Source organism: Phocoena sinus, chromosome 3 (assembly GCF_008692025.1).
Source record: "Phocoena sinus isolate mPhoSin1 chromosome 3, mPhoSin1.pri, whole genome shotgun sequence".
Classification (NCBI taxonomy): Eukaryota; Metazoa; Chordata; class Mammalia; order Artiodactyla; family Phocoenidae; genus Phocoena; species Phocoena sinus.
Genome location: NC_045765.1, coordinates 19,861,483 through 19,884,896, shown reverse-complemented (window position 1 = coordinate 19,884,896; position 23,414 = coordinate 19,861,483). Strand labels below are relative to the sequence as shown.

At 52.8% G+C, this 23,414-nt stretch overlaps 2 protein-coding genes across 9 annotated transcripts in view; one reads left to right on the top strand and one right to left on the bottom strand.

Annotated features, from left to right (window-relative positions):
• Positions 1–1,178, top strand: part of UNC5A (unc-5 netrin receptor A) — a 62,812-nt gene extending 61,634 nt beyond the window's left edge. For both annotated transcript variants that reach the window (XM_032626398.1, XM_032626399.1), the window contains one exon: positions 36–1,178. In XM_032626398.1, the coding sequence (XP_032482289.1) occupies positions 36–201 (166 nt within the window). In that variant the 3' untranslated portion in view covers positions 202–1,178. The remainder of the gene's footprint in view (positions 1–35) is intronic.
• HK3 (hexokinase 3) lies at positions 1,147–18,568 on the bottom strand. Of its 7 annotated transcripts, XM_032626391.1 has the most exons (21): positions 18,234–18,367; positions 15,906–16,079; positions 15,313–15,434; positions 11,382–11,544; positions 11,018–11,172; positions 10,815–10,934; positions 10,635–10,730; positions 9,627–9,726; positions 9,364–9,547; positions 8,718–8,873; positions 8,333–8,566; positions 7,671–7,966; positions 7,428–7,567; positions 7,230–7,349; positions 4,572–4,667; positions 4,303–4,402; positions 3,043–3,237; positions 2,232–2,415; positions 1,964–2,119; positions 1,571–1,804; positions 1,147–1,483 (listed from the first exon to the last, which is right to left on the bottom strand). In XM_032626391.1, the coding sequence occupies exons 3-21, from the start codon at positions 15,406–15,408 to the stop codon at positions 1,339–1,341; spliced, it is 2,970 nt and encodes a 989-aa protein (XP_032482282.1). In that variant the 5' UTR covers positions 15,409–15,434; positions 15,906–16,079; positions 18,234–18,367; the 3' UTR covers positions 1,147–1,338. The 7 variants fall into 7 exon arrangements, with proteins under 7 accessions (XP_032482282.1, XP_032482285.1, XP_032482281.1 ...); XM_032626390.1 differs by lacking the exon at positions 15,906–16,079 and having other exon boundaries at positions 1,339–1,483; positions 18,234–18,385; XM_032626393.1 differs by lacking the exon at positions 3,043–3,237 and having other exon boundaries at positions 1,339–1,483.
• Between the last annotated feature and the right edge of the window lie 4,846 nt (positions 18,569–23,414).

Sequence of the window (23,414 nt, the reverse complement as noted above, 5' to 3'; positions counted from 1 at the left end):
GCCAGGCCACTGACGGGCTCCCCTCCCTTCTGCAGCCATCTCAGCTTCTTTGCCTCCAAGCCCAGCCCCACAGCCATGATCCTCAACCTGTGGGAGGCGCGGCACTTCCCCAACGGCAACCTCAGCCAGCTGGCTGCAGCAGTGGCCGGACTTGGCCAGCCAGATGCTGGCCTCTTCACAGTGTCAGAGGCCGAATGCTGAGGCCGGCGAGGCCCACAAAGCCTACACTCTCACCAGCTTTGGCACCCGCCAGGGACAGGCAGAAGCCACCACCGGGGGAGAGCTGTGTGGACAGGCCCCCTCCTGGCAGACGCTATCCCCTAACACTGACCCTTCAGACCCTGCCCGCACTCCTTCCCCTCCATGGCCTGCCTGGCCGGGCTGGCACTGCCACCTGCTCCGACTCTGCCCGGGGCCCAGGGTGGACAGTGCCTGGAGCCTGGGCTGGGCCCAGCCCATCTGTGTGTGTGTATGTGCGTGTGATGCTACCTCTCCTCCTGCCCCAGCCAGGGTACCGCATACACACGGGCATACATGCACACGATGGGCTTGGGACGTGGCCCCCGGAGCTCCTGCCTGAGCTGGACCTTATGCAAACATTTCTGTGCCTGCTGGGTAGGGGCACATCTGAGGGGCCTGGCTCCAAGCCTGTGGGACTGAGGGCCACAGCTGAACAGGGGGCGGTCCCTGGATTCAGGCACACAACTACCACACGGGCATGTGCCCACGCATGTCCCGTGTGCTCCTGTCACATGCATCCCCCCACACATGCATCTCATGCTGTACACCTGGAGGCTGCTCACGTCTCTCACGCCCGGTGTCAGTCCACATCTGCCTCTCACATGCTGCCCTTCTCCCACCCACCCAGGGACACCCAACGGCTCCTCTCCGATCCCCCCCGCCCCCAGCCACGAGGAGCCCTGCCCGATGGGGCGTGTGAATATGCAACGGGAGTCCCGGGCTGGACAATGGCGAGTGTGCGTGCCGTGGCGTGCCCGTTCTTGGGGCTGGCCGGTGCCCCCGTGCGGGGCCTGTCATGTGAAGCTTGTGCCCTGACTCTGTTTTAAGTGCATTCGTGCACTTACACTTGGCCTTATGTACACAGCCTTGCCCGGCCGCCAGGGCACGTAGGGATTTTAGCGGACGTGAATGTAAATAAATTATATATATATATTGCTAACCCAAGTGCTACTTCTCTCAGGGAGAGCTAGGGGTCCAGGCCAGTGGCCATGGAGGGGTCATACATGGCTGTTTTGGAAGTCCTGGGTGTCTGGACCTGGCTGGGGGACAGATGGGGTCCCAGCCCTGGTCCAACAAAGCTGGTTGCTGGAGACTTCTTCAGACACAGGTCATCTGGGCAAGGCGGCAGGCAACAGCGGTGACCAGGGCTGCACCTTTGCCGGACCCGTCCTCTGATTGCAGGAAGGTGACCACACAGCGAGGGGCCAGCTCCCGCACTGTGGCTGCCACCAGGCTGGAGAAGCTGTGAGGGGGAGAGGCCGAGGTAAGACCAGGTCAGCCGGGCTCCACCTGGCCATGCCTCCCTGCCCAGCCTGGCACCCAGACTCACTGAGGGTGCAACTTGTAGAGGGTTCCATCCACCCCCACAGACACAGTCAGCTCTTCCAGGCCCCGGTTCTCACGGATCTTCTCCACCACGGCAGCCACACCTGCCCCACAAAGCTGGGCGGCCCTCTGGGACACAGCCTGGCACACCTCCAGGACCATCAGGGCATCATCTGAGGTCAGGGACAGCCCCAGATCCTCCAGGATGGCTCGGACCTGCCTCAGGGCCAGGCTGTCACTGGGGACAGGAGGGAATAGAGCACAGAGAGGCAAGATGCTGCATGAGCACCCCCTCTCATGGCTTTCTCGTCCTCTGGGTGCACCTCCCTCCAACCAGCATTCCACCCAACGATAGAGTCCTTCGGGAGGTGGAAGGAGATAATGCAGGCCTCAGCACCTTTCAATCTCAGAGAGAAACTTGGTCTTGAAGATGTCCCTGGTCTGAAGGCGCTGGGTCTGCTGGCCCCGGAAGAGAACTCCAAGGCTGGTCAAATGCAAGAGGGTGTGGCGGACAATCTCCCCCAGGTACATGCCACTGATCATCTTCTCAAACCTGCGTAAAAGTGTGTGTGCACACAGGGCAGGAGGCCCCAGCCCCGTGCCACCACCAGCCACATCACTAGTGCCAGCCACCACCAGTCATACCTGCCCAGCCCAACCCTCACCTCTGCTTGCCAGGGTTGATGGATGCCTGGTCCACACTTGCATCAAAACAGGTACTGAGCATGCTGAGAGAGCCATCGTCCCCAAAGGCACCCCACTCCATGTTGATGCACATGTGGCCTGAGTCCCCAGCCACACTTGCCACATTCCGGAGCTCCTCCATGTAGCAGGCATTGGTGCCAGTTCCTTCAGAGAGGCCACATGGGGTGGAAGCCATTTACTGTTGCAGACAAGATCCCTCTGAGCCCTTCCCACCGAGATAGCAAAATCTGGGCTCATTTCCTACCTCTCCATCTCCCCATGCTCATTGGCCTGCCCGGAGCCCGGTCCTCCTTCCTTCCTCGCATCCCTTTTTCAGACCCTGCCACCATCAAGCCCCCCAGGACTCCACTACTTCCCCTACCAGCACCACCATCAGCGCATCTCCCATGCTACCCCAGGGTGCTCCCAAAATGCCCGTCATTCACATCATTCCCCTGAGAGATGTGTGACAGCCCCTGCTGTCACATGGGTGAGAGAGGCCCAAGCCTTCCTCGACTGGCCTTCCAGGTCTTTAGTCAAACAGTAGGTGCTGGGCCAGGAACCGGGGACATAAAAATGAGACACAAGGAGCTCCACAGTGGCCAGAGGTTGGGCAATGAGCAGCCAACTCTGATACTTCCTGTGTGTGCCCAAATAGAAGTGCAAAGAAAAGCATCATGGAACACCCAAGCACAGGTGAGTCTTCCTGCCTAGAAAGTCAGGAAAAGCTACAGAGAGAAAGTGACATTTGGATTTGACCTTGAAGCCAAGAAGCTTAGACAGAAGGCATACCCTGGGTAAAGGCTTTTCCTTCTTCTCCCCAACACATAGCCAGCTCTAAACAGGTTTGTTGGACCCTGGAATTACTCCATCCAGTTGTTAATTCACACAGCAATCTGGGCCTGCCTCTCTCGAGCATCTCCCGGTGCCAGACACTATGTTCAAGAAGCTCCCAGTCTCCTTCGAGGCTGCCACATACCTCCAGCTCTAAGAAACGGATGTCCAAGGAGCTATGGGGGTCCCTCCTCCCCCTTCTAGCCAAATTCCTTTTTTTCTTTTCAAGGCTTTCTTTTCAAGTCTCACTTATGTCGGGACCCCTTCCTTTCTGATCTTGGCTTGTTCCCCTGGCATTTAGAGTCAGATTCAGCTCTCTCTGATGGCCACGTGCTCTTCTGGATTCAACCCTCACTAAACAGTCAGTTCCGAGAAGGCAGATATTTTCCCCTTCTTTATGTGTCTTCCTGTCCCTTCATCCAGCCCCCAACTGGCCACAGGAGAGGTGCTTAATAAAAACTTAGAATCTTGGGGACTTCCCTGGCAGTCCAGTGGTTAAGACTCCACACTCCCAATGCAGGGGGCCCGGCTTCGATCCCTGATCAGGGAACTAGATCCTGCATGCCACAACTAAGATCCCTCATGCTGCAACTAAAAAGATCCTGCGTGTCACAACTAAAGATCCCATGTGCCACAGCTAAGACCCAGCGTAGCCAAATAAATAAATAAATATTAAAAATTAAAAAAAAAAGACTTAGAATCTTGGACTATTCAAAGAACCATCTCAACTCATTCTCTGCACACACCCATCCCATCACTGGGGTCCCACCCAATTCCAAATACTCTGTAGGCCATGAGCCAGGCATAATGCTACACTTTGTCCCCTCCCATTTCATCCTCATAACCCCTTAAGATAGGCATCATTATTATCTCCACCTTAGAGATGAGGAAACTGAGGCTCTGGTGATTTGCCCAAGGTCATACCAGTGGAAGTGGCAGAGCTAGTATTTCCACCCAAATCTGTATGACTCCAAAGCTCACATTCATTTAACAGACGGGCAAACTGAGGTTCAGAGAATTTAGATGACTGTGAGTCAGTAGCTAAGCTGGGCTAAACACTGAAGCTCCAGACCCTCAGCCCAACAGAGTGTTCCAGAGCCCCATTGAGTCAGGTAAGAGTGATGCCACATCCCCAAGGCCAGGGGAATGTTCAAATCAACAGGAGGCAGTAAATTAGCAACAGGCAGTAGGGGCACAAAACAGCAGGGCCCTCCTCACCTACGATGAGGCCAACCTCGCAATGGGGGTCCTCGTAGCCACAGGACATCATGGTCCCCACCGTGTCATTGACAATGGCAACCACATTCAGTTCCACTGCCTGCACACAAAAGGATGCTGCTAGTTGCTGGGCAACGTGGTCGTCACAGCAACTAGCACTGGACCCAGAGGTCTCTACTACAGAGGGCCCCCCACATCAGGCAGCGGGAGACCCTTTGCTGCCTTCAAGGCCCGTTACTCCAAAGCACCCCTGCAGGCAGACTACTTACCTGTCTGCGCCCGATGGCTTCCCGCAGCAGACACACAACATCTTGGCCCTCACAGTCAGATGCATTGAAACCCTTTGTCCAGTTCAGGAGGATGCCCTGGGGTGGGACCAAGACGAAGCAGGAAGCTAGAGTTCCCTTGGAATCTCACTTTGCCTCCCCAAAGCCTGCATCCCATCAGAATGCAGTATATGATTCCCTCCCCACATAGGATTCTGTGCCTACTCTGTCATGCGATTAAGGGCCTTGCCTTCTGCCCCCTCCCAATTCCCCAGGAGGATTCCAGTGTGAAGAAACCTATTAATAACCATCCAACCTACGTCTTCTACTTTTAGTGCCAGAATGCTCAGATAGTTTGAGGGTCTGGCCATTTTAAGACATCTGCCCAGGGCTTCCCTGGTGGCGCAGTGGTTGAGAGTCTGCTTGCCGATGCAGGGGACACGGGTTTGTGCCCCGGTCCGGGAAGATCCCACGTGCCGCGGAGCGGCTGCGCCCATGAGCCATGGCCGCTGAGCCTGCGCGTCCGGAGCCTGTGCTCCGCAATGGGAGAGGCCACAACAGTGAGAGGCCCGCGTACCGCAAAAAAAAAAAAAGACATGTGCCCAGAAGGAATGGCCCTTTGTAATTGGGTTAGGAATTAACAGGTCTGGTAAAATGAGTGCTGTGTGTGAGAAAGGGAAGGACAGAGAAGGCTCAGAGGTCCAAATAACAGCAGCGTCTGCTCTTCCAGAAAGAGCTAGCAAGAGTCACATGAAAGGAAGGAATTCTCAGAGTTAGGACGGAGCCGTGTCAATGGGAGATTCACATGCATGTTCCAGATACGAGTGAAGGATGAATGGAAAAGCCAGAAACCAGACACCTGGGCAGGACAGGAGGGGACAAGACAATTTACTGTGAGAAACTGGCCTTAAATTATGAACTTAGTAATGGGGGCCTAGCTGTTCTTTTCTTATTGTGCTTCCTCTGAGGGAGAGGGCAGGGGAACTATTCCACCCACCGTTAGGAAAAAATGACTGCTCTGCCCAAAGTAGACGCATGGAGAGCAGGTCTGGGAATCTTTGGGGCAGGAGACTTTAGACATATTAACTGACATTTCCCCCAGTAATATTTCCTTTTATTCCTTTCCCTATAAAACCACAAGATAGAGTGTTCTGTGCTCATTGTCTCAAAAACAGAAACCAGAGAGAGTGAGAGTGAATGAGAGGGAGAGCCAGATCATGAGCAACAGCAAAGTTTCCCCACTCCCAGATGAGAGAAAGACCCCCTGGTTTGGGGAAGGTGAGGTGGGCAGGAGTTAGAGCCAGGTTCCAGATGGCTTCCTGAGAAAGATGTCCTAGGCCCTCCACCCTGGGCATGCCCCTGTGGGGAAGGGGAGGACACAGAAGGGATTTGGATAATCTGAGAACAGAGGCAGCCTCTGCCCTCCTTCCCCACGGAGGGGAAGGTAAGGTATCAAGGGAGTTGTCAAGACCCAAGAGAGCAAGATGCAGAGTCCAAATGGCTGGGGCCTGGACGTTTCCCCCACGTCCCAGGCTTGTCTGCACATTCTATACAGCAAAGGAGGGGCCCCTACCTGGATAAGGGGATCCCTGAATTGATTACCATTAAGTTTTCACTCCTGAAAAGAATGTGGGCTCAACATAGAAATTAAATTCTGTTAGTAGGACCGTGTTTCCCGCATGCCTGATTTTGCACAGGGTCCCACCTGCTTCTCACACCTTACAAGGAATAATCAAAAGGTGCCAGAATAACTCAGGCTGGAGGAAGCAGATGAGCAAAGAGACACTGCTGACTGCATGATCCAAAGGAAAGCAGAGCACAGAGGCCCGTGTCTGAGAGGTCAGAGCAGGAGCAGAGGGTAGGCGAAAACCATAGGAAGGCTGGTTGGAGTAGAGCAGGCAGAGCTTCCCAGAGACCACAGGTGTGGAAGAACCTGGTGGGCACCTTCAGGGCCAGCAAGCTCCTCATCACAGGAGCTTTTCAGCAGAAGTTGGGGGTGTTGAGGAGGAGATTCCTGGGAGCTTGGATCAGAGGTCTGGGAGGAGCCGTCTCCATGGCAGGCCTTAGGTGTGTGCATGAAAAGTCTAGCATTCTTGATGAAGGATGCAGAGGTGTGTGCTGAGTGGGTGTTGTGTCTAGACCTGTGCCTGCCCCTCTGCCAACCCCAACCAGGCCCTGAGAAGGATACCAGCAAGGCCTGGAATAGGAGAGAGGGCAAAGAAACCATGCAACCACAAGCCCCTTTGAGAGACAGAACAATCTGCTCCCTGCAGATACCCTCGGCATTACAACAGTGCTGTGGGTGAGACAGCCAGTGTGTCCTCTGGTCAGTCCCAGCCTTGACCTGCACTGCTCCCAAGTGCCCAGACCTAATGCTGGCTCCACTCTCCTGCCCACTGGCAGCCCCCAGGGGTAACCATGTCCTTCTCCATCCCACGCCTTTTCATGGCCCTGGATTCCAGGCCATTTCACCGCATCCCATCCACCTGGGCACATCACATCTGGGGAAACTGAGGCTGGGTGCAGGCCCAGCCCAGCAGTGCCTCCACCCAGCCCTCTCCCTAGCCCAGGAAGCCCTCTCCAGGCCTCCTGCCCACTCCAAGAAGAGTATGTTGGTGGAAAGCCCCTGAGGATGGCTTCCCGCAGCCCTCCCTCTCTCACCTGGTCCAGGCCGAGCTGCATACATGGGAAGGAGAAGGTGAAACCCAGGGGGAGGCTCTGCCCACTCAGGCCCTGCTTCTCCTGGAAGTCCACGATGCAGTCCACAATGTGGTCAAAGAGCTGAGGGGTGGAGCAAGTCAGGGAGTAGGCCACTTGGCCCTTCCCCGTCCCCTGACATCAGCTCCAGGTTGTGGGTACCTGCTGCCCAGAGCCCTGGGCCACGCACTCCGGGATGGAGTAGATCTGGCTGGTGATTTGCACACCTCCAGTGGCCACACGCACCAGGAGGACCCGGAAGTTGGTGCCCCCCAGGTCCAGGGCCAGGAAGTCCCCACGCTCTGTGGGGCAGAGACCCTCAGTGCCAGGTCAAAGCTGGAAGCTCCACCCCCACACATGCTGTGACCCCCAGGAGCCCATCTCCCATTCAGGCCAAGTCTTTACCACTGCCATCAGGCGTGTCCCGGATGTAAGTGGGCAGCATGCGGAGGGAGGAGGCTTCCCCTTGGAGTCCCTTGGCCATGGCCTCTCGCATCTGTGCCTGCACTGCTGCCAGCTGCTCACGGGTCAACCGGAATGGTGCCAGGGTCTCCTCCAGCAGGCACCGGTGGGCAGCCAGGCGGGCAGCCACAGCAGTCACCATTGCCACACCCTGGCCGCCCCCGTCCACAGAGGGTATGAAGGAGACATCACATTCGGGGGCCAGGAGCATCACTGTCTCCTGCAGGATGCTGAGGAACCTACACAGACACACATCAGGTGCACCCTGGCTTGGCACCTGGCTTGCGGAAGCCCTGGGCTCTGCAAGGGCTTGCGGAAGCCCTGGGCTACCTCACTTCAAATCAATTCAATTCTAAACCCATCTATGCACCAACCATATGCCCAGTGCCCCCAGTGACACCCTCCCTTGCACAACCAAGAGAAGCCTCTTTCTCTCCTCTGACCTCTTCTGGCCTCCCCAGCCCCTGTCTGTCCTCACTTTGCTTGGGTGCCATTCATACCCATCGGCTTGCACCAGTGGTACCAGAGTGCCCTCTGGGTGTGTATCACAAACACACACTTGTTCCTGCTACCTGCTAACACAGGATCATCTGTATTCCCAATACCTGGGGTGTCGCTCAAACACTCGGCCTCCAGTGGCCACAGCGATCTGAAGTGTCTGCTGCTCCCGGCTGTGCTGGAGACGGGAGAGGACGGCAGCCAGGGCAGCTGCACAGAGCTGGGCAGCCCGCGTGCACACAGCCGCACATACGTGCTGCACGAACTCGGCATCTGAGGCCCTTGGGTTCAGGCCCAAGTCCTGCAGGATAGCGTGCACACGGGCTGCCCCAGCAGAGGGACTGGCGGGGACAGGGTGCTACTTTGGGGCTGAAGTAGCCCCAAAGCTCCCTGCCCCCACCAAAGCTCCATGGCTACCTCAGGGAAAGAGCATCCTCCCCATTCCCAAGTCAAGAACCCCTCTGTCGCAGCCCACTCGCCTCCCGCACTCACTCCTCCATCTCAGCCACATGTTCCAGGAGGATGCCGCCTTGCCTTAGCAGGGCAGGAGAGGTGTAGCCGCCAAAGAGGACCCCGCACCGGGCCAGGTGAGCCAGCACCAGCCGCACCAGCTCACCCAGGTACAGGCCCCCGATCATCTTCTCAAACCTACAGGCAGGAAGGGTGGCTGGACAGAGCCTTTCCTAAGCCCTCAGCCCACCTGGCCCCACCTCCAAGAACTCCCAAAGAGAGGTCACTTTCTTTGCGGTCCCTGCTGAAGGGTCCAGAAGCAAATGGCCTCCTAGGAGACAGTTGGGTGTTTACCCAGACCCCACTGCCCCCTCTGGCTTAGATTAGGTTCATGGGGGCTCCTGGAGGGTAGAAGGACCCAAGGAGGGTAGGAGACTCTTTGCTTGGCTACTCTCAACCCCCAACCCCTGCCAGAGCTGGCCAGAGTCAGGAATAAGGGAGGGCCAAGAGTTAAAAACTCTTCGTTCTAGAACCCATTCCTTCTTTGAGCCTGGCCAGGGCCCCCCAGGATGCAACCTGGAGAGCCTAGGAGCAAACGAGAGGGAGGGGCCTAAGGGCTGGAGTACAGGGACAACAGAGCGGGAGGGGAACAAAGCAGTGATGGGGCTAGAGCAGAAGGTTAGGCCACCTCTGGGCACCCAGATTCAGAGACTCGTGGTCCAGGGTGCGGTCGAAGATGGTCAGCACTGGCCCCAGGGCCCCATCATCACTGAAGGAGCCCCACTCGACGCTGATGCAGACTCGGCCCCGGTCCTCGTCTAGCACTGCCACATGCCGTGCCTCTTCCATGTAACACGCATTGGTGCCAGTGTCTGGCAGGGACACCCCATCAGGGCCTGTCCACCAGGCCTCCAGGCCCTCCATCCACCATCACAAATGCCTGTGACTCACCTACAACCAGCCCAACTTCACATGGCCCGACCCCTGGCTCGCAGCCCATCATGGTGCCCACTGTGTCATTCACCACGGCAACTACATCGATGCTGTAGGTCTGGACAACAGAGAGGACAGAGGTCAGGGAACCTGGGGGATGGGCAGGGCTGGGGCCCTGGCTTTGACGGAGACACACAGAGTCCTTGAAATGCGTGTCCGCATGCCCTACACATTTGCGTCACATATGCTCTAGGCCTTCCCACCCTATAGAGGATTTTCCTCCCATCCCACGCCTGCCCCTTGGCTCCTCTGCCCCCAGCTCAGGCCCTGGAGGTCTCAGGGGCTCTCAGCCTCAGCCATCACTTCCAGAACACCAGTGCTCCCCACAGGACCAGGACAAGGGTGAGCAAACATGTCACCTTGAAGGCTATGCTGTAGACACCTCTCTTGCTCACCCTGGTCCTGGCCTGGCTCCCCAAGCCTGCTCCTCTCAGCCCTGACTTCCAGCTACTCACACAGCACCCGTGGTGGTTAGTCGGCACAGATCCAGAGTGGCCTTTCTCAGGCATCCAGACTTTTGAATATGCCCTTCTCTGAAATCAGACCTTCATCCCCTGCCCCAGCTTATGCACCTGGCGAACTTCTCCTTCAAGTCTCTGCTCAAGTCGTAGTACACCCTTCCCTGTGCTCCCACAGTCATCGGAACCACATTCTCAACAGGGACAATCTTTTACTGGAATGCTTTCCCCACTAGACTTGTGAGGTCCCTGAGGACAGGGTCAAGTCTTTTCATCTTTGTTTCCCCCTACAGTCCTGAACGTTTATTTGACCTTTCTTAGCTTCAGTCTCCTTACCTATAAAATGAGAATGGTAGCAGCATTTACCCGAAGGTTACATGGATAAAGGGTATAAACACGAGAGGAAAGCAGGCTCTCCCAGAAGCATAGGGACAGCCTACATGTGCTGAGCCCAGGCCCAGGCCCAGGCCACATGGGCATCCCTCCCTGCTCCCCTTCCTCTACTCACTCCCTGCCTCTGGATGGCGTCTCGTAGCAACTGGACCACATCCTGGCCTTCCACACCACTGCACCTAAAACCTTTGGTCCAGGAAATGAGGGTGCTCTGGAGGCAGAAAATTCAGGTCAATCCTCCAACAACCTTCATGGGGCTGCAGCCCCTCCACCTACTGTCCCTGTAGCCACTCACCTTGTCCAGCCCTGTCTGGTGACAAGGGAAGGAGAAGCTGAACCCAAGCTGCAGACCCTGATTGCCCACGGGGAGCGCATCCAGAAACTCAGATAGGCAGCGGGCGGCAAAGTCAAAGAGCTGTGGGGTGGGTTGGGGGCTTAGCTCTGCCCACTGGAGCCCCAGCTGCCCCCGGGCCCAGAGCCTGTGCAGTGAGTGCTCACCTGCTGACCAGGACCCAGCATCACCTCTTGGGGGATCACAAACTCCTGGCTTCGGGGCTCCACCTTGTGCCCCTCAATGCCCATCAGGGTCACCCACAGAACACGCAGTGAGGCCCCTGTGGCTCCCAGTTCCAGCACCACGAAGTCTCCTTGCTCTGTGGGAAAGCAGGTCACAGAAAGGCACGCAGCTGGTGAGACCAAGCCCTCTTCTTCCCAGAAACATTCCCAAGGCCTGTGAAGTCTCATCAAGGGACCTTAGAGATGGGGACCTTAGAGATGGAGAAAGGGGTAAGGAACTCCCCCCTTCCCCAGATCAGAACCCTCTTACCAGTCCTGGCCACCCATGTTAGTCTATACCACCCACCAGTGCCATGTGGGGTAGACCCCACATATGTGGGCAGCATCCGGACAGCAGGGGCAGGGCTGGCCTGCCCCTTAAGGGCCTGCTCCATGGAGTCCAGGAGGCTGATTTGGATCTGCCGCAGCTGTGCCCCTGTCACCTTGAACTGCTGCAGGCATTCCTGTACCTGAGGAGAAACAGGCCGACATCTGGGCAGGAGCCCTGTTGGCCTAGCGAAGTTCCCCCACTCCAAACAGGACAGAGGCCAGCCTGGCCCAGTTCATACCTCCCTTCCCTAGCCCAGACCAGCACCCCTCCCTTAGCTTCCCCAGGGGCTGGCCTGAGCCCTGCTTGAGCCCACTGTGAGCCTTGCTGAGCTCCCCAGCACCTGTCCAGCCTCACTCCTCGCCTCTTCACACACTGTGGCTTTCTTGCTGCTCACAGCCTACACCAGCTCCTGCACCCTCAGAAAGCTCCTTTCTGGTGGGAAGACCCACCCACTTCCTCCTGCTCCATTCCCTTGTGGATCCTTTCAGCTCCTTCCAACCCCCTCTACTTCTTTGAATTCAGGGCTGGCAAGACCTCTCCCCTGTCATCCCACCAGTGATTTGCCCTGGTTCCCCAGGACCCAGAGCCGAGCTGCTCAGTGAATTGTTGTTAGATGAGCAAATGAATGAACAAATGTGTGGATGAACTTCAGGTTCAGGGGCTTCCCTCTTCCGATACACTCCACTCTGGAGCCTGAGCAAGCCCAGCCAGGAGAGTTTGGGGGCCACACCATGGAGGACAGTCCTCCCACAGTTGGCCATCCTTCACACAGACATTGACTGAGCCCCTAATATGTACCCAGCACTATTCTAAGCACCATACACTGCACAGCCAGCTGAGTCTGCTCTTGTGGAACTCAATTCCAGTGTAGGGGGCAGAAAATAAGCACAGAAACATGTAATATGGTTCTGGTAGTACTGGTAGAAAAGAAAGGCAGAGATAGAAGTTCAGGAGTGACCAGGAGAGGAAGAGGTATTTTTGGATATTGGTCAGGGAAGGTCTCCCCGTGGAGGTGACCTAAATGAAGGAAAGGAATGAGACATTTGAAGATATGGGGGAAGAGCACAAAGGGTTTTTCTTCAGAGCAAGGGGATGGATTTTGGGGAAGGCTGGCCAGGCGCAGATCAGAGTGAAGGGAGTGGCGGGCAAGACAGGGAAAGCAGAGGATGGGACAGCAGGTTCTTTCCCAGCAGAAGCTTGAGTTGGGGGAGCTTAAGAAAAGCTCCAGTATCTCACTTCTGTGTGGAAACCTCCCTGGGACAACCCTCTGGCCTGTCCTTCAAAGAGGCCTCAGCAGCCTCCCTGGGTTTTTCAGAGGGTCCCAGCCCCCGACTCCATTCTTCCAGGCTTAGCCTTTCCCGGGTCCCCACTGTCTGTCTCATAGGAATTCCATTCCTATGACCCGCTACCCCACACTGGGCCCATATCTATAAAGTACCACTCAGGCACCTGGATAAGGAGGCAGGGAGAGCCAGGGAGGAGAGGCTGCCAACTGAGGGAGATGGGGGCGACTCAGTCCCACCCCTGCTTTAGGAAAAGAATGGGAAACAGATCCCTAAGGAGGCAAATGATCCTAACTGGAGTCCAGATGTTCAGTTCCATATTCACATTACTGCTTCCAGTAGCCATGCATGCTAGGAGGAGCTATTCCTGAGTCACACATGAGGAAACTGAGGCTCAGAGAGGTATAGTCATCTGCCTAATCCAAGCAGCTATTAAGGGGCAGAGCAGGACTTGAACCCAGATCTGACTGCAGAGATGTTTCCACATAAATGTGAAGCCTTATAAAAACTAATAAAAACACCTGAAAAGAACCCAAAGCTGATGAAGTTTGCAGCAAAGAAACCCCCACAGGACATGGGATGAGAAAACTGAAATCTGAGTCCTTGCCCTGCCACTTCCTGGCTATGTGGCCCTGGGCAAGTTAAACTTGTTTCTGACATGGTAAGACTTAACAAGAGAATAACAATACTCAAAAGCACCCAGGAGCCATGTCTTGTTCATGGCTGTATCTCAGGGCCACAAGGAGTGGCTGGCTCTCAGGATTTGTTGACTAAGTGGTTACGGTGGCATAAGAAAGGGGATAATGTATGTGAAAGTGTAAAGTGCTGTTCAGATGTGAGGGGTGTTTTATTATTGCTTAATGACAACATCAGAGTTACGGAGAAGTCAATGGCTTGGGTAGATCGATGTTTTTCTTCCTTTTCCTCCCAGCTGCAGTGAGAGGTGCAAGAGGAGTGACTATGAGATGGCAGAAGCCTCAAGAAACACAGGAGGACTTCCCTGGCTGACGCTGGTGGGCGCACAGCAGACAGGATAAGCTACTGGAGTCTCCCCTCAACCTCCCCCAAGAAGAGTGGGGAGAGACCTCAGCCAGGAGAGTGAGGAGCAAAGCATTAGAGAGAGGGTGGATTCAATGCGGCCTCAATGCTGGATCCTTTGACCAACTTGCTGTGTCCGTCAGTCAGGGCCCACCTCATCTCTCTGAGCAGGTTTTCTCCTCTGTCAAGCAGGAACAAAAATAGCACCCACTTCTCAGCGATGTTTTGAGGACTGAGAAGACAGTAGATGTGAAGGGGTGAGACAGTGGCTGGCCTATAGGACATGGGTTCCCTTTCCTCAGAGCACAAGGTAAAACTAGCCTGAGGAGCCTGACTCCATGACCCCTCTGGTGACAAAAAGAGTCCTGGCAGAAGGCACCAGGAAGGGACTCAGATGGGACTGGGCTCCGACTACACGTGGTTCTTAGATCCTCATGGGAAGGGGAGCTGAGGTTGAAGCCTGCAGTGCTGAGTGGGGGCCCAAGGCCACAGGAAATTTGGCATCCATGTGAAGTTCCCCCAAAGCTGAAGAGAATTGTCTTTAAACTGCAGGTGTGTGCAATAAAGCCAGCAGGGTGGGTGTGGGACCAGCGCCAGAGTCTCAAGAGAGTGGTGTAAAGTGAAAGAGGTGATGGTGGCAGGCCCTAGAGCAAGCCCTGGCAGGGCAGGCACAGCGGCACAGTCATTGCACCCTTCTGTGGCCCAGCTAGGGGTTGTGCACAGAAGAAATGTTTACAGGGTCTGGGGCAGACGTTGGACAAGGGTAAAGTGGGAGCAAGAAATGCAGTGAGGAGTGACGCCCCTCTCGTCTGGGCAACAAGCCAAATCAAGCAGGTTTCAGAATGGGCTGGAAAGCTAAAGAAACTGCAGGGAACAATACAAGAACCCTTTCGTGGATGCCTCCTCTGTGCAGGTCCTGTATCTCCATTAGCTCACTTAATCCTCCAGGGGTGGGAGGATTAGACTTTATTTTCCTCCATTTTCAGTGTTGACGAAATAGAGACGAAGAGATGTGAATTGACTTACCCGAGTGTTTCCTGCTAGAGGGTGTGGTAGGCAAGGGCTTCTAAATCTTGGTCAAGATGACAGAAAAAAGAGAAATTCACTCTGAGCTAACCTGAGGCACAATAACCTTGCTGCACAACCTCCAAGTTGAGTTCAGCACTGAAATTCTCTCTGTGTGCCTGACTTCAGTGGCCGTGTTGAGGGGTGAAAGATGTGCAGGAATGACTTGAGAAGTGGGAGAAGGAAGGGCTTCAAGAACACAGCGTTCTACAAGAAAAACCCTGGAGGGTCCTTTCTAGACTCTGGAGATGAAACACCTCAGCTCAAGCTCCTGTCACGCCTTAAACTCAAGGTACGTCACCTCTCTGAGCCCCCTTCCTCGCCTGTAAAATGAGGAGATAATCCTCACCTTGCAGTGGTGTGGAGCCTTGAAGGAGAAAGCTACTAGATCAGATATGAAAGGCTCAGTAAACAGGAAAGGGCTGCATGGGTGTGAGCCAGTGGCCGCATGGCATCTTCTGCTGCTCCTGCTCTTGACAACCTTGAATAGGCACGAGACAGGAACCCAGCGCTGAACTTACCAGCTCAGAGCTGTTTGAGGGGCAGGGCAAGCCTTCTTGGGGGCAGCTGGGGGCTCCTTCCCGTTGCTGCAACCCCAGAGACCCAATGGAGTCCATGTGGTTCCACGGTGGGGGGTGACCTCCTATGGGAGAAAAGGGTTCCCGGGTGAACCACGTACTCCACAGGTTGTGATGAACCTCGGAGGCTGTGATACAGACCCTTAACTTTCTTCCTTCTGAAGGGGACCAGGAAGGAAGATGTGGACAGAGCTCAGAATCTCTGACCATCAAAATCCTTTAGTAAACAACCAGAAAGCCCTCATTTTCCAGAGCATGTACAACAAAAGAGCACTGGGAAGGCTGATTTCTAATCCCAATGCCATTCATTCAGTCATTCATTCACATTTACCAGTCCCTAATGCCTAATGTGCCACATGCCAGGGTACAGACAAAGCAGACCTAGGCCACACCCTCAGGGACCTCACAGCTTTACCAATAATCACAGTATGACTGACACAGGCAGTGACAGAGATGGACTTGCTGCTGTACTTGGGAGTTCAGGGATGTGCTAAAGGTTTGGAGCAAAGGCTGTGAGGTAAGGAGGGGCCAAAGACCTGCTGGAGAAGCAAGCAGGCTGGCTTGGCACCTTCATGCCAAGTTAAGGTGTGCAAATTTCACGCTGAAGAGAGAAGTGGACAGGGGTGGATCTGTGCTTCAGAAAGGGGTTCCGCTAATGCCATGACTTTGGGCAAATCATTTATGATTTCTTTGCATTTCAGTTTCTTCATCTGTAAAAAACAGAAGATAATATCTACCTTCACAAGGCTGTCATCAGAATTAAAAAGAGTAACAACAGGGAAAATGCTTTGGGAACTGTAATGTGCAACATAAACGTCAGGGTGGGTTTTGGAAGGTGGGATGATGCTGAGCTGAAAGAGCCCTGTGCTCATAGCTGAGGGTGCAGCTCCTCACAAAGCAGCCACACCAGGTCTCTCCATCTCAAGGCCTACTTTATTTTCATCTACATATAAATAAAATGGGGACCAGGAAGTTTCCAAAGGAGCCTTCAATGATTCAGGTGCCCTGCAGGGGTGGAAGAAAAGGGAAATGCAATGGAGGGCCCAAGATCGGCAGAAGGCATCTGGCTACTGAATTATTCCCTCTCCTCCTTTAACAGCAAAACTTCAGGAAAGCTACCTTCCCACCTCTGGAACCCCTCCCCACCTGCCACTCCCCTCATGTCCATGAATTTGCCCTCCCCATGGCCACCTATGATCTCCTGACTGCCCAATACCAGCCTTTTCCTCAGTCCCCATGCTTTCACCCTCTCTCAGGCATGCAAAGCCATGAGAATTCTCTTCACTGCGAAATTCTCTTCTCCCTTGGCTGCAACAGTCAGTCTTCCCTGGGCCTCCTTCCTGAGTCTCTCATAGTCTGCGTCAATAACTCCTTCGCTCCTCTCCTCTTAAACAATGGGGCTCCCAAGTTTCTGGCCATAGTCTGCTTCTCCACACTCCCTCTTTATCTCACTCATCCCCAAGGTTTGATTAAAACCTGTGTGAAGGTTCCCAAATCTACCCCTGTCCTGAGCCAAATCTCAAATTCCAATGGTCTGTTAGCATCTCTGGATGCTAGAGAAGCCTCCTCAAACTCAACGGTCAAAGCCACATTCATTTCCTCCTTCACTTTTCCCCACGAAATTCTTCCCATCCTTCACCTTGGCTGGAGGCATTCACGTTGCCACTATATATCCCTGACCCTCACTTCCTCTACACAAGTTCTCAGGCTGAAAGAGCTGAGAGCGGAAAGAGCTCCCATGTGTCTCCACCTCCCAGTTTCCACAGCCACTGTCCTAGACCTTCCACCCATCTGATTATTCCAACAGCCTCCTAATTGATATTTGTGCTCCCATGTGGCCATCTCGCCACCTTACCCACACCAAACATGTTACCAGAGTGACTGTGCAAAAATAGATTTTATCATGTCATTCCCCACAATGTGAAGTAAGCCGTCACACTGTGATGGCTTCTACTGCAGAAAAAGAAAAGTTTTGTGACTTTGCAACCCCCTCACACTGTCCTCAACCCAAGCTTCCTCGCTTGCTACTCCCCTTCATATTCCAGCCACATTGACTATGAGCTTCATCCTGTCTCCTGCTGTCCAGCCTTCGTTCACAGCCTTCCCTGGAATTGCTGTCTGAGTCATCTCTGCTTCTTCAATGCCCAGCACAGGGCTTGAAATAGGTAGGTGCTAGTACAGCTTTGAAAAATTGAGAGGTGGGGAGTTCTTATTCAGAGAAGCAAGAAATCAGTTTCCAAAAAATCTCCCCAAAGTCACATATACCTACACTCAGTTTCTGTCACATCTGTCAAACATATGTTCCATATATGTTAGAAGTCTGTTTTGAGGATAAAATGGGATAACTGAGGCAACTACCTTTGGGAGGGGCCTAGGGCTACACACATGGTGAGATTTCACTCTCCTTTCGAGGCCCAGCCAGCTCAATCACTCATTCACTCTTATTCATTTCTTCTTCTATTCATTTATTCAGCACTTCTACATACCAGAGACTGAAGCTTCCCCCAAGTAACCCCAGTATTTACACTCCCAGTAAATGTATTCATTTCTGTCTCTTCCAGCTGAGAGTTCCTGTGGGGAAGGACATGTCTCCCATATCACTAGATCCCCAGAACCCAGCCCAGGGTCTGGGGATGTTTGAATAACTGTGGGCCTCTTGGCTTAATTCAGCTGAATCAGCTACATGGAACGAGCCTTCCTTCTGAAAGGTATCCCAGGACCTCTGCTGAGGTTAGGAACCACTATCGAGGACCAACCAGCTTAGCCTTTCCAGCCTCCACTCATCCAGGATGGACTAAGCAGGAGAGATGAGGGTAAGGAATGGGCTAGAGCTGAGGCAGGCAGGAATTAGAGGAGAATCTTACCTGGGAGAAGCAGCAGTTGGTCACTCTCCTCAGACCTCGGCTCTTCTCTCTCAATGAGACGTCCCACTGAACTGCTTTGTACTCAAAAGTGAAACTCACGAGTAATCTGACTTATAAAGTCACCAAGCCCCACCCTCTCACTAGACACCAGCTAATTCAGGAAGGTGCACTTCCCTCTGAGTCTGCCCTAAGAGGAGGCCAGGTTAGGCAGGGCCATGGTGCAAACTTAAGCAAGATCGCCACAGGAAGTTGGGAGTCCTGAAGTGGGTCAAGGAGCCTGGGATATCCCCTCTGCAATGCTGGGAGCTCCATCCATTTTACAAACACTCAGAGTCCGCAGTGGTTCACCCCTGGAAAGGAGCTAGAATAGCCTGGGAAATATGTAGTCCAATGGACAATTTTCCAAAATGTGTAACGACTTACTAAATGAACACAAGGCGATGTGGAAGCACAAGAGGAAGAGGCTAACTCTGCCCCAGAGTGGGCAGAAGTTGAGGAAGCTGAGCCCTGAAGGAAGAGTGGCAGTATGTCCTCACATGTACAAAATTGTGGAGCATAAGGCACCTTCATGGAATTGGGGAACAGCTCCAAGGACCTCAAGAGGATACATGTAGGTGAGGACACATGGTGGGAGAGGAGGCAGCCAGGCTGTGGAGTTCAGCCTTTAGTCTACAGGCCAAGGAGGAAGAGTAGGTTCACACCATGGGGCTTCTCTACTAGAAGGGGAAGAGGAATCTCAGCTGCAGTGGGGCTGTTGGCCACCAAGCTGGTTTCCCTGAACTAGTCTTCTTGAATGTACAGAAAGTTGGGGTAACACTGTGCCCACTGCTGTGGTCTAAATACTTCTGTTCCCTTCCCACCTAACCCTTATGTTGAAAACCTAATGCCCAAGGTGACAGTATTAAGAAGTGGGGTCTTTGGGAGGTGATTAGGTCATAAGGGTGGAGCCCTAATGAATGGGATTAGTACCCTCATCAGAGGCCCCAGACGGCTCCCTTGCCTCTTCTGCCATGTGAGGATACGAGAAGTTGGCGGTCTGCAACGTGGAAGAGGGCCTTCATCTGACCATCTGGCCAGGCTGGCACCCTGACCTCAGACATCCAGGCTCCGTAACTGTGAGAAATACATTTCTATTGTTTATAAGCCACTCAGTCTGTGGTACTTTTTAATTGCAGCCCAAATGGACTAAGATACTCGCCATGGCAGGAGACTAGACACGCTGCACCAATTTTCATTCCAGGGAAATTGGTGAGCAGATACTTTAAAACTCCAGGCTACCTCATCAACAGTAACCCTACCGTTAACCATAAACAGTACTCTGCCTCCACATGACACCAGGATGGAGACCAGGGATGGCGGCTGTTGAATCAGTTTTGGCATAACTGGGCCTGGAAACATGCCACATATCAGCCCTTCTGCACAGTTCACTGTGTAGCAATCAGGCATGTAGGCTCTGAGATTGGGAATGGGGGTGGGGAGGATAGACTGGCCATCATTCAAAACATAGCATCCTGCCTAGCCTGCGGCTCCAGTCTCTCTCAACTTCTTAGTGGGGAGAGAATATAGAACTGAATGTGAATGTGATTCATGCTGACAGTCAGTTTGCAGTCTCCTGAGCCAGGGTGAGGATACACCCCTGACAAGCAATGTCAGGGCTCTTTGTCTGTGTTTCTAGAAACCTATGACTATTTCCCCAGCAGCAGGGGTCCCAACACCCTAGGCAGAGTGTCAGGGAAGGTCTGTGTCAGGGCCTATGGAAGGAGGAGGCAGTCTGGGCTTGAGATCTGTGAACAACTATGACAGCCATAACTGTAGCAGAGGCACAGCAAGGATCAGCAGTTCTCTTCAGACACCAGATGGCCATTGACCAAAAAAGGGAAGGACAAGTCCTCACAAGGCTCCTCATAGCCCCTTAGTGCCAATCTCCAGCTGTCCAGGAGGAACTAAGGAATGGGGAGAGGCAGTCAGCTGGGGGAAAGGTGGGCTGTAGCCCAGGTACCATGGCTGGGATGAGAGCCAGGCCCTCCCCGCTCCGATGTGCTCACAGGCTTGCTTCTCACAGCTCACAGTGCCCCACGGCCAGGCACACAGGCCCCAATAAGCTTCCTGCTATTCCCTCCATGCCCTTTTACTCCAATGTGCCTTGCAGCTCTCCTATACCCATCAAGCTGCTTCTTACTGTTAGTTTTTTGTTTACGTTGATCTGTCTGGAATGACTCTCCCTTTGCGCTCTCCAGCCTTTTCACCTAACTTTTCCTTATCCTTTAAATTACACCTCAGACAACGCCAGTGCTGGGAGCCTTCCTAGACAAGTTCCTCCTGGCCCTAATCCCAGCCGAGTAGCAACCTGTCTATTGATCCCGTAGTGTCTTGATCTCGTATCATTGCATAAACTACAGTCTATTAAAAGAATCTGTTTGTCTCCCCCCACTGTACTATGGGCTCCCAAAGAATGATTCTTATTTACCTTTGGAGCTCCGGGGCCCAGTTCTATATCTAACGTGGGATAGATATCAGTTAATTTTTGTTAAATTGAAGAGCCCTCCCACAACCTCAATAGTCCAGGGCTTTTGAAACTGAGAGGAAATAAGTAATCTCTTCCTGCCTTCCTGGTACATACGGCTTCAGCAGCCTTTCCACTCTGGGTTTATACATTCTTCCATCTTCCCACTTGGTACTACCATCTACTTACTTACCTGCCTTCCCCTCACCCCAATTCCCACCTTCTAAATCAACTTAGGGCCAAAGCTTCTCTGCCTCACAGGTGAGAATGAGCCCACCCAAACTTAAAATTTCCATTGAGTTTTGTGACTCAAGTGGGAAGTAGGAGGTAGTATGGTATAGCAGACAGAATCAGCACTGGTGTCAGACAGAGCTGGGTTTGAATCCCATCTCAGTTACCAGTTGTATGACCTAGGTGAATTCCTTCACTTCTCTGAGCCTCAGTTTTCCATGTATAAAACATGGAGACTAATGCCTTAGGTTGGGCTCCTCCAGAAGCAGACCTAATTTGAGTGCAAAAGGTTTAATTGGGAAGCAATCAGGCCATGATTAGGATTAGGGCAATGCATGTGAAGTGCCTAGCTATAAAATGTAGAGAATCCCTCTTAGGTTCACACAAGTGTCAACGCTGCCTTTACATGAACCCAAGAGTGAGGGCCCCTCACCCCAGTCCCAGCCCTGATCCAGGAAGCACTGACAGGGGAGTTGGAAGTGAGATAGGAAGGGAAGGAAGCCAATAGAGCATACATAATTAAGTTGCTGCTGGGAGCCACTGAGGCTCAATCCCACAGGGGAACTCTGGGAGACAGATAGAATGCATCCACCTAAGGTGAGGAAGCTGGAGAATTTATCCTCCAACTTCCATCTTTTACTGGCTGATGGCTGCCTCAGGGGCCCTCACTCCCTGGCACTCCCAGCCTGTGCCACACACTAGCCTAGAGAAGTGCTAAGGCAGAGAGTTACAGGTTCTTGCAATAGGACCCTGCGGGTATGTAATAGAACAGTGAATGCCCAGGGGAAATGCGCAAGGCACAGCCTCTGCTAGAGGGCTGTTATAAGGATGAAATGAAATAACACAACCACAGTGCCTAACACAGAAGTTACCTTCTCTTTCCCAATTTATCACAATAGCTTGTGAAATGCCTGGATCTTCCCAGCTCTTCATGAGTTGACAACACCATCAGAACAGCTGCTTCCCATCTTTCGGAAGAAACAAAACAAAAACAAGAAACAAAACCCAAAAACCCAGAGGTCCTAGGCAAGCTCTAAACACCCGAGCTTGCTGTGGAAGGCTGGTGCTTGATGGAACTAAGGTAGTCGAACTGTATCCTCTCACATCTGCTCTTCACGTCTCTCTGGCTTTTCCTCCTCTCACTGTAACACTACTTATGACATACAAAACTAGCATCACATTGAGTAACGAATGCTGCCGTTCACTCACCTTCTATGAGACAGATACTGTGCTTTTACCCACATTATCTTACTCCTTAGAACCCTGTAAGATTTTTCCTATTTTATAGAAAAGGAAACTAGGTCTCACAGAGGTTAACTTGTATCAGAAGCAGGGGTTCAGACTCAGGTTGATGTCATACTCTTTTCACTGACTTTGTCTCTTCACTGTCTTACTAAGGCCCCTCCCACAAAAACCACTGGTATTGGGAGAATAAGACAAATGAGCAGCTTTTACCAAAGATAGAGGTGGGAGGGTCTGGGGAGATGGCCGTTTCCCCCTGACTCCACATTAGTTAATAAATAAGCTGACCAGTACTAGTCCTGCTGGTCCACACCTTCCTCCAACAATTTGCCACTGATTCATGTTCTAGGGAGACTGCTCAATTTTAAGTTAAATAATTCACTTTCTAGAATCAGCCCTTTATCTTTTCTTATCTTCAGGCAGAGAGATAAACATACTATTCCCTGTTTATGGAACTTTACCTCCAATAAATTGCCATTTACTGAGAGAAAACTAGTGAGAGTTAAGCTGATGGGCCAAATTATTTCTCAGAAGGAAAACAGGAAAATAATCAGTACTAGAGTCAAAATACAGCATTTTCATTAGGACTGATGAGGCAGGGCACTGTGGTCTCACTTCCATGGACAAAAAGTGGTTTAATTTGTTACTCTGAACCTTTGTTTCCTCATCTGAAAATGGGGGAGGATAATACCTACCTCATAAGGTTGCTGTGAGGAATAAATGAAGCTACACACATTGCCTGAACCATAGCAATTGCTCAAAAAATAACAGCAATATTAATGTGATGCTGGCCACAATGTCAGTGCCATCCAACACCAAGACATGGTGAGCCTGCCATCCTGCCTTTTTCTAACTCAAAGAGCTTGTGTGCAAAGGCAGCTAGGCAGGAAACAATGCATTAAAGGCCTGTGCTGTGCCTTACATCTAGCTATCTCTGAACTCCTCAGTCTAACACACACTTCATGTTTGTTTTAAAATAAAGGAAAAGAAAATTTTGGACTTGGTAAATCAGAAGTTAGGAGAGTGTGAGTGGTGCCCTGTTTATCTTGTCCCAGGATCCTTTCCTGGTCGGCAGCCACCTCATACCATCTCCCACTACACCTTCAAATCAACTTGGGCCAAAGCTAGCTTTCTCAACATCCTTGTTTGGTCATCTCCCTCAGGCAGTTGCTTCTGCCATTCAACATCCTCTCATCTTTGGAGTC